Below are 10,792 nucleotides of genomic sequence, written 5' to 3' on the forward strand. Positions count from 1 at the left end.
TCGTTAGCTCCCAAAATGATAGCTCAGTACAAGGAAACTACCTTCAGTAGATTACAGAGAGACAGTGCTAGATCAACAAGAGGCCATTTTCATAGGAAGAAGGGGAAAGGGTTTTGGTATTCTTTCACTCATATACACCAAGCCACAATATCATATCATTTCAGAATGTTGGGGATAAAGAAAAATTCTAAAACCACCCAGAGGAAAATATAAGGTCTAATTCAAAGTTTTAGTAATCAGAATGGCTTCACATTTTTCTTCAACAGCAGCATCAGAAATCAGAAGACGATGGAGGAATATCTCCAAAATTCCAAGGAAAATGATTTCTAAAACAAAAATATGAATCTATGTAAACTATTATTCAAGCCTACAAGTAGATCTTTCAGACATGCAAAGTCTTAAAAATTTCCCTCGATGTCTCTTTTCTCAAAAAAACTTTTAGAGAACCCATTATCTCTGCCAAACAAAGGAATAATTCAAGAAAGAGAAGAAAATTCAAGATATAGTGGATTCTTCACAGGGAAGAAACAAAAGAAAGTTTCTACAGTTGTGAGGAGAGATTTTAGGATATTCAGCTGGCCTATAAAGTATATCATAGAGCAGTATGATGGGGGAATTCAGAAGGAGTCTATTCTGTTAACAAAAAAGAAGAAGAAGAAGAAGAAGAAGAAGAAGAAGAAGAAGAAGAAGAAGAAGAAGAAGAAGAAGAAAAAGAGAGTATCTGATATGTCTAAATGTACTAAGAGGAGATTTATATTTCTCAGGATTTGGGGATGAATTACTGACGGGATATAAAAAAAAACTAAGGAAACAAAAAACTCATATAACTAATAATCCTGGGGTAAAAGAGATATTTAAAAAGGTACCAGTCTTGGGGTACCCAGGTGGCTCAGTCAGTTAAGCGTCTGCCTTTGGCTCAAGGTCATGATCCTAGGGTCCTGGGATGGAGCCCCACATCAGGCTCCCTCCTCAGTGGGAAGTCTGCTGCTCCCTCTCCCTCTGCCCCTTACCCCTGCTCATGCTCTCTCTAATAAATAAATAAAATCTTAAAAAAATAAATAAGTAAAAAGGTACCAGTCGTTATTACACTGGGAGATTGAGAAGGTGGAAATGCACAAATACTAAGGAAGAACATAGGGTGGTGGTTATCAGGTAGATTTGGTTTACTGACATGACAGCTATTTCTAACTCCCTTCTCCTTGTCTACACTAGAGAGGTTGGACAAGCTAATTACCCCCTTTTCAAGCTTTCTTCTTCAAGCTATAGATTATCAAGTTCCGGTCAATGATATGTAATCAGAAATCTACTAGGAGTTTCTGGGAAAGCTTTTACTTTCCTGATCAAATAGATATAGTTGCCATGCTACTTCCCTTTTTCTTGAACATGGATTGATACCTGCAGCTCCAATAGTCACAATGCAAACATGAATCAATAAACCCAACATGCTAAGACTGGTGGAACAGAGAGACAAGAGAGTCTGAGTTACTGATGATATAACTGATGACATCTAAAAATTTCAAATCAAGAAATAACATGAAGCATGTTACTAAAAAACTAGCTGAAAAACTAAAAATGAATGCCACCAAGGAGTGAAAATTGAGGATAGAGAGCAGTTGGGCAGGGAGTTGCTATTTTTCATTGTAAGCCTTATAAGTAAAGTTATGGGCCAGGTACTTCTTTGTTGTGGGGGCTGTTTCTGTGCCTTTTGTTTAGCAGTGTCCTTGGCCTCTACCCATTAGATACTAGTCATGGCAACTAAGTACAACTGCGACAATTATAAATTCTAGTTACTGCCAAATGACCTTGCAGGGCAAAATTGCCCAGTTGAGAACACTGCCCTGTAGTATTTTCTTTCTTTAATGTTCCAAAATGCTATAAATGTATTATTCTGACAAAATTAAATTACAGGAAAAAAAACCCTAAATGATATGAAGAAAGCTAACGTCATCAATGTCGTTTTTTCTTTCAAATATCTGTCAGTTTCTTTCCTGACCTTCCCCTGGGCCTAAGAATCCCACTCCTTCCCTTCAGATAAGCAGAGACAGAACAGAGATACTTACCACCTAGAAATGCACACTCATAATGGCTGCAGGTCTTGTTTGTGCTTTGAAGGATAAAGTTATTGCTGGCCCCATCCTGTGACACATTAAAAATCTCATTCAGAGGTATTAAAATAATTCTTTCACTTTCTTTATCAAAAAAATTTTCAATGGCAACACCAAAGCACGTGTGGATGGTTAACAGAATGTGTTGGTCATCAGCAGCTTGAGGTTTGACTGAATATGCCAAGGTGAAATGGCCAAATCTGGCTTGATTTAGCCCTCCAAATGCAAATGAGGTATCCTGGCTTATACTATACACCGCATTTTTATAACTGTCCTCACAAGGTCGTCTCAGCAACTGAAGGGCTTTTGTCAGATAAAAATGAAAAGCTTTGAACTGGAAGTCATAGATATAATCTTTTCGAGATAGGCCTGCCGTCTTCACAGCTTCACTGAACATATGGTAAAAAGGAGTCTGTCTTTGAGCTTCAGAAACATATGCCATCAGTGCTATTCCATGGTTATCTTTAAAACTCATAGGGAGAAAGATGTGAGTCTTCTGGGCTTTCCATTTGGCTTCTGCATTTTCCCACACGTTCTTCAAGAGCTGATGGCTTGCTTTCTCCTCCTTCAGCAGTTGGGGAACATATTTGACTTCCATCCTGTCAGTGCATTTCAGGTATTCATCATCAAATGCATTATCTGCCATGTTTAACATTTCAGCCTTCATCTTGAAAAGAAAAGGAAAAGGAAATTATTAATACTCTTGAAATAAGATATTTGGTATATATCATTTTCTCTACCTTACTGTCCCCACCCTCTCATGCCCTGCCTAGAAACTCTTCCTTGCTTAGAACCAACTTTGGACATGATTTTTATGTAGGAAGTATATTCCACTGTTACTGATAACTTTTCTCAGCTGTGACCTTTTTGTATGGAATAGCAAATGTTAGCAGTGAGAAGTATGGGAATGATTATGACTGTAACTCATTCATGTGAACTTTATGGTGCAGAGGAAAGGAGCGTGAAATTGAAGAAATGGGTGGCAGTCCCTGGAACTCTGAACAATATTCTTATCTAATTTTTTCAACCCCTTAAGACTGCTCAATGAATCTGAAATATCCTGTGAAATATTGTACATGATAAATGCATAATGGTAAGTATTATTTCTTTTTCTTTGAGGATTCACCCACCCTTGTCCATGTGGTTTGGGTATTGATTCTGCACCATCCACGGCAATGAAAAGCAATGACACAGGGCTTTTTTGAGTGGAGAGAGAGCAAGTGCAAGAGAGCATGTGAGCAGGGATGGAGGTGGGGAAAGAGGAGTATAGGGAGAGGGAGAAAAACAATCTTAGGCAGGCTCCACACTTGGGAGAGGAGAGAGCCCCATGCAGGGCTCAATCTAACAACTCTGAGATCATGACCTGAGCTGAAATCAAGAATCAGATGCTGATGAGCCACCCAGGTGCCCCAGTGATGCAGGTTTAAAAACAAGAGCTCTCCCAGGGGAGAGGAATAAAGCTTTCTTCCTCTACAACCATAAGCTCTGACAGTAATATTGGCTTGGGGCAGCCAACAGTTATCCTTTTAGTTCCATGGAGAATCCTATCTGTAAACAAAGCCAACAAAGGAAGGCTTCCAGAGCTGAAAGGGAGAGAGACAAGAGACAAGGCGCTGATGACATCAGTTAAGGCCATGGGTCTAGCTGTACCTGAAGACTATATTCTACCTCAGTCATAAGAATCAATAAATTCCCTATTTGCTTGAGCTAGTTTGAATTTTGTTTCTGTTACATACGAGAAAGGCCTAATGTATCTTTAAATTATATATATATATATATATATATATATACACATATACACACACATATACATATGGTTGTGTAATATATAATCAGCACTAGCTTGGAGCCAGACAGATCTGGGTTCGAATTCCATAACTAGATACTAATTAGATATGAGAAAGTTACTTTACATTTCTGAGCTTCAATTTTTTCATCTAAAAATAAGGATACAGGAAATAATATCTTAATTGCAGGACTATTGTAAAGAACTAATGATAAAATGAATATATGCAAAGCCCTTACCCACACTGCCTACCACCTATTAAGCCTTCAACATGCTGTGGTTATCTTCATTATTCCATGATAGGAATGCATGTATTATACTGTAAGCTCCTCAAGAGCAGGATCTGTGTCACATTTACCTTTTGAATTCCAAACAAAATATTAAAGTGAAATAAATTAATGAAGGATAGTCAGAAGAAAGGCAGGCAGGGACAAGCCTCTCCCTCCACCCCAAAGAAAACTACCCTTAAAAGGATTTTACAGCACCCTGGAAGGAGCTGGCCACCCTTTCCCACATAATAGATGACAAAAACCTGATTGGATGACAGGCACTGGGAGGATCAATCACATTAAAACAGCGGCTAACAAGCTCATATAAGCCTCCAGACTTAGAAACTCTGGTGACAACCCTCTTGGGTCTCCTCCTTTTTCAGGAGCTTTGTACTACCACTCAATAAACTTTGCTTTGCTGTCCACCACTCTTAGTCTGGTCTGCCTCATTCTTTGAAGTGGGCTGACCAAGAACTGTGGGCACTAAAGGACTAGAAATCCTATAAAATAAGAACCCTCTACTCTGGCCTATGGATGAAAACACAGTATGAGCAAATCTGCCCTGGGACACCATTTAAGGGTTTCTACAAATAAAAGGACAATGCCTTCACTGCTTTCTCTTTCCACTATTTTATACTTGTAATTGTACATTGGCTGCATAAGCTGCTACCTAAGCAAGAGACCTCAGCTGGAAACTATAAATTATTAGCCAGTAGCTGGTAGAGTTCCAGCCTCTGCGTGAATGATTGTTTTTTCCCCTGCATGAATGATTCTTAAAAAGTGTGTGTGTGTGAGTGACATTGTGTGTGGCAGGGAGAGAGAAGCAGGGAGAGAAAATCAACTTAAAAAAGCAAAGTAAGTATCCCAGGATAACTATCTGCTTCCTTTCTTCTCCCCCTCACAACCTTCTTGAAAGAAACATCCACCTTCCTATCTCCATTTCATTTCTACTCCTATTCAATCCTCTCCAATCAGCTTGCGACATACATTCCTCCACTCAAACAGCTCTTGCTAAGGGGAACATCTCTTAGGTTCCTTTGAAGATGCAACATACTCTCCTGGCCATTAAGTGGTGGAGTTTCTAAAGGCTTCTTATTTTTTAACTTTCAACTCTGCCCTTAGGCAATTATATACATGTCCATAAGATCAATTATCTAAATACCTCTGACCTGACCTTGTAAGTGCCAGACCTGTATCATCAACTGTCTACTTACTAAGTTCATTTGAATTGCACAAAGACTTTTCAACTGTTAATAGTCTTAGACCAAACTTATCAACTGTTAATAGTCTAAGACCAAACTTATCCTACTGCCTACAACAGCTATCAACAACCTGGTCCTTACACACCATCATCTATTCATTTTTTAGTTTTCCTAGGTATCTTCTTCTCAGTCACCCTCTTGTGGCCATTGCATCACTGAGAACTAACAAACTTCTCCAGGGTGTCTTCTGTATGCTAAGTGCTAAGTGTTTCTATATATTAATGAATTCATTTAATCCCCGTGGCAACTCTGTGTGGTAAATAATATTAGTCCCTTTTTTTAAGGATGAGCAAACTAAGACAGACTAAGTAACTTGTCTGAAATCAAGATTTGAAGACAGGCAATCTGGCCCCAGAGTCTATCTTCTTAAACAAAATGTCCAATGATAAAGTTCATTGAGATTTATGTGGCACTTCCAAAAGACTAATTTTCTCCTCCTAACAACTATTATGAAAGCTTGGACAGACGATTCATAACATCATTCTAACAAATGTAGAAACTGTGCCAGCATGAGAAACTATCTTTACTACCAGTCACAGAATATTCTGCTGGGGAAGTCACTGAGACCCCTGAACTCCTGGGTTTGTAGGTCAGTTTCCTGAAATGGGAATCTGAGCTTCAGGAGATTAAATCATTGTCATTTCCTAGCCAAGAAATGCACTTTCCTCTGCAGCACAGAATGTACCATGGTGTATCTTGGCCAATGATACCTGATTCATCTTCCAGACTTCAAGGTATTATAAGACATAACACTCTGAAACCACCTCCCACATTCCTCACATCATATCTGAGTCACATCATATCACAGTCACATCATATCCTATCCAGCATATTCCTATCTTTTCCCTATGCCTCTAACCAGTCTCCACCAGTCTAATTTTAGGCATCCAGTCTTTCTGGCCCAAAGCCACAGCTGATTGTGTGTTCTGTACAGTGAGTGCCTTGAGCAGTGAAAAAGTTCACAAATGCCACCACCATTCAGTGAAAACTGAATGGATATTAAGGGACTGTCCAAAAGGCTAGGGGAAAACACTGATTATATTTTCATCCTCTGTTTTATCCACTGAAACAAAAGCCAATACTAAAGAAATTTAATTATTAAAAATTTATTACAAAAATATTACCAAAAAATGTGAAATTATCTGAATGTTCATGAAAATATATTGGTTAAACAAATAATGGAACATTCAAAGAACATACATGAAAATTATGTTACAAAATACTTTGATATGCATAATGTAAAATGCATATCAAAACCACACTGAGATATCACTTCACACCCATTACAATGGCTATAATCATAAGGGGAAAAAAGGAAAGTAAGTGTTGGCAAGGATGTAGAGAAACTGAACCCTCATACATTGCTAGTGCGAATATAAAATGGCGTAGCCCCTATGGAATACAGTTTGGAAGTTCCTCCAATATTAAAACATAAAGTTACCACATAACAGAAATTAGGTATATACCCAAGAGAACTGAAAACATGTTCACATAATAATCTGTACATGAAAGTTCAGAGCAGGATTATTCATTCCTTTGAAAAAAGTGAGAATCCAAATGTCCATCAATCTATAAATGGATAGGGGTGCCTGGGTGGTTCAGTCGGTTTAGTATCTGCCTCAGTCTGCTCTGGTCATGATCTAGGGGTCCTGGGATTGAACCCTGCATCAAGCTCCCTGCTCAGCAGGAAGTCTGCTTCCTTTCTCCCTCTGCCTGCCTTCTGTTCATGCTCTTTCTCTCTCTCTCAAATAAAATCTTTAAAGAAAATTAATAAATGGATAAATAAAATGTGGCATAACCATATAATGGAATATTATTCAGCTCTAATAAGTAATGAAGTACACTAGTATATGCTACAACATGGTTGAACCTTGTAAACAATACACTAAGTGAAAGAAGCCACACAAAGGGTCAGATACGGTATGGTTCCATTCAAGTGAAATATCTAGAATACACAAATCCATTGAAATAGGAAGTAGATTAATGGTTGGTAGGGGAGGGACGCCTGGGTGGCTCAGTGTTTGAGTATCTGCCTTTGGCTCAGGGCATGATCCTGGGGTTCTGGGATCGAGTCCCACATAGGGCTTCCTACTTCTCCCTCTGCCCGTGTCTCTGCCTCTCTGTGTTTCTCATGAACAAATAAATAAAATCTCTTTAAAAAAATGGTTGCCATGGGATGCAGGGAAGAGGGAATTGGGACTGACTGCTGATAGCTACAGGGCTTCTTTTGGGGGTGATGGGAATGTTCTGTAATGAACAGTGGTGATGGTTGTACAACACAGTGAATTTATGAAAACCACTGAATCATATACTTTAAAATGGTGATTTTTTCTTTATGACATGTGAACCATACCTCATTTTTAAAAATCATCCTGCAGGGATGCCTGGGTGGCTCAGTGGTTGAGTGTCTGCCTTTGGCTGAGGTCACGATCCCAGGCTCTTGGGATCGAGTCTTGTTATCAGGCTTCCCATGGGGAGCCTGCTTCTCCCTCTGCTTGTGTCTCTGCCTCTCTCTGTGTCTCTTGTGAATAAATAAAATCTTTTTAAAAAAATCATACTATAGTACAGGCAACAGAATACGCAATGATTCCACAGACAAGGGGTCAGAATATTAAATTCAAAAATACAATTTTAAGAACTTAACATATTTCAAAGAAGGCACTTCAAATCAGTGGACAAATATTCAGTAGTCAAGTGACACTTAACATTGTGGGGAAAGAAATCAAATGAGATACCTGGCTCATATTTTACATAAAAATATGTCACAAAGTTTAAAGATTCAATCATAAAAAATAAAATCATAAAAGTTTTATCAGAAAAAAAAGAACACTGGATATGAGAAAATGGTCATTATATAGTTCAATTAAATACACATACCGAACACTGCAGTGTTTTATTATTTGGATAAAATACGTATTTTAAGAATACTTAAAAATATAGACATTTATGGTACAGAAGTAACTTAAAAAGCAAAGTAAAAAACATACTTTGGACAGTGTGAACCCATTTTTCTAAACTGCACACACACACACACACACAGAAAAAAGCCAAGGAAACTATACACTAACAGATTAAGTCTTTCCCTCTGAGTGGAGGGACTGTGGATGATTTTTACTTTCCTCTGTTTGCTTAATTTTAATTTTTTCAACTTTCTACAGTTAGCCTGTCTCTAATGTGTAAAATGAAAAGATAAAAACTACTTCTATAAAAGTAATTTATCTAGTCTATTTTATCTGCTCTCATTTCCAACATCAACCCACACAGATGCCTCAGGCAACATTATATCAAGAGTTCCCATTCCAATGACTACATACTTCCCATTCCCAACATTACCTGGAAAACGTCCATTAGAATCATAGCTGCCAGCAGCATGGTGACCATAACAAAATGTCCTGTCTTCATTTTTCTCTTCTAAATTAAAATGAAGAAATTCCAATTTAGCAGTCTTAAAAAAGTAGTTTAGGGAAGTAGAGCAGGATGACACACTATATGTATTTTCATTCAGAGTGAGAGTGGGTATCATGATGGTCAGGAAGTGATTATCAATAAATTTCCAAGGGCCATTAGATTTTATCTGGTAATCTAACACCCTCATACTACAGATAGGGAAACAAAAGCTCAGAGAACTTCAGCAAATTTGTCAAGATTCAATCTGTCCAATTCCATTCTCCTCCAGCCATGTTGTCCCTCCCACCACAGAGAGTCACTGGGAATCACATTTTCCTTCTATCTCTAAATTTCTCCTCAGCATACACATAAAATAACACAAATTAAAAACCAACCATTTCAGACTGGTGGTCTCCTAGCTCCCAGTTTCCAAAAATTCTTCAGTAATTATTGTCCATGCACATAATTCATTCTTTTATCTTTTTTTGCAAACTAAGTCACACCCATCTGGATAGGATGGAGGGAATGATGAGACCAGCTAGTGGTTCTAACCAGAGGGTTAACCAAAGGTGCTCCATCCCCCAAATATTCACATTCAAGAGAAGCCCAAGAATAAAACAAGTGTCTTGCATACATTTCTGATGGCAGGAATGAAAATAAGAAAAAAATGGGTAGGCAGTAATTCTAATAAGATTGTATGACTCTATTGGACAAAGGTCCAATACTTGTCCCAATATTTAGGAGACTGAAAGGAGGTTAAGAGGCCCTCAAGAGCTGAAGCTGTCCCACAGCCATTAACAGATTCAATTAAAGGTTGGTTCCTTCCACATACCTACAACAAAGTTGACATTACTGGAACTGAAATCTACTTTATCCTACCAATCATCATATTCTGGCATCTGCAAATAAGAATGAACAGCACAGTGCAAAGGAAGAGTTCCCTTTCGGGACAGCACAGTGCAAAGGAAGAGTTCCCTTTTGGGCTCCACATTCCCATCTTTACTCAGCAGTTTCTTTCACTAGAGATACTAAAATATACAACTACAATGCTACTTTTGTGTTAAACTTTACTTTCTAAAAAAGATTTGAAATGTAATACTTGACAGATAACTGTCACGAGGCAGTAATTGCCAAGCAAGCTCTGAATCAGGGTTTTCTTGAAAATTCTTTACTTTCATAGTCTGAGTGTAAATAAGTCAAAATGTTTACCTGGCTTTTCTGCCTGTGGAGGAGGTTTAAGTGATGCTAGGTCTCAAACTGTCCCCCCACTCTCTCAGTTGTAAGCGTGTCTTCAGGATGAGAGGTTGTTGACAGTGAGAGCTGAGAAGGGAATGCTTTTCTTTTTATAAACACCCCCAGCAGTAGCTTGGCAGTGGCACATTACCCCATTTGTGTTCTGCTATTTATATCTGGCCCCCACACCATGCTTTGGAATCACTGCTGTTAACACATGAAATCTCCAAGAGGCTTGTAAAGCCACGGCAATTCCCTCTAACACACAGCATGTTCAATTCTGAGCCCTGTCGTAGTCTTCTTAGACAGTGATCACCTCCCATTCCTAACCCTTTGACTCTGAGATGTCAAAGTAAAGCAAAGACTTTACCCTAACTAGATGGTTCACATAGGTAAGGTGACTTGCTGTGTTAATCTCTGGCAATGATGATGACTATCACCATTCACTCAACCAGCGTACTATTTTTCAGGTACTGTGCCAGCTGCTGGGATGCAAAAGCAAGTAAAACAGCAATAAAAAGCACTCACGATCTGATAAAACGTATCACTATGCATACTTAACCAAAATAGATGTTAAAAATCTAAGTGAGTTTTAGAAAAAGTCCAGTGAGGACACTAAGAAGGGAAGGATTTCATAATACCTGCAACTATAGCTCTCATTTGAGTAAGGTACACAGAGTAAATACATAGACTGCAACACTGAACAACACTTAAGAGTTCACTATGGATAAAAAACTGTGAAACTTTTTT

At 38.4% G+C, this 10,792-nt stretch overlaps 1 protein-coding gene across 6 annotated transcripts in view; it reads right to left on the reverse strand.

Annotated features, from left to right (window-relative positions):
• The window catches only part of ART3 (ADP-ribosyltransferase 3 (inactive)), a 31,490-nt gene extending 21,371 nt beyond the window's left edge, over positions 1 to 10,119 (reverse strand). For all 6 annotated transcript variants that reach the window (XM_055313223.1, XM_055313227.1, XM_055313224.1 and 3 more), the window contains exons 1-3: positions 10,019 to 10,119; positions 8,756 to 8,833; positions 2,061 to 2,772 (exon numbers count right to left, since the gene is read on the reverse strand). In XM_055313223.1, coding sequence (XP_055169198.1) covers positions 2,061 to 2,772; positions 8,756 to 8,824 — 781 coding nt within the window. In that variant the 5' untranslated portion in view covers positions 8,825 to 8,833; positions 10,019 to 10,119. The remainder of the gene's footprint in view (positions 1 to 2,060; positions 2,773 to 8,755; positions 8,834 to 10,018) is intronic.
• Positions 10,120 to 10,792: the final 673 nt, after the last annotated feature.

This window comes from Nyctereutes procyonoides, unplaced genomic scaffold (genome assembly GCF_905146905.1).
Source record: "Nyctereutes procyonoides isolate TBG_1078 unplaced genomic scaffold, NYPRO_anot_genome, whole genome shotgun sequence".
NCBI classification, from domain to species: domain Eukaryota; kingdom Metazoa; phylum Chordata; class Mammalia; order Carnivora; family Canidae; genus Nyctereutes; species Nyctereutes procyonoides.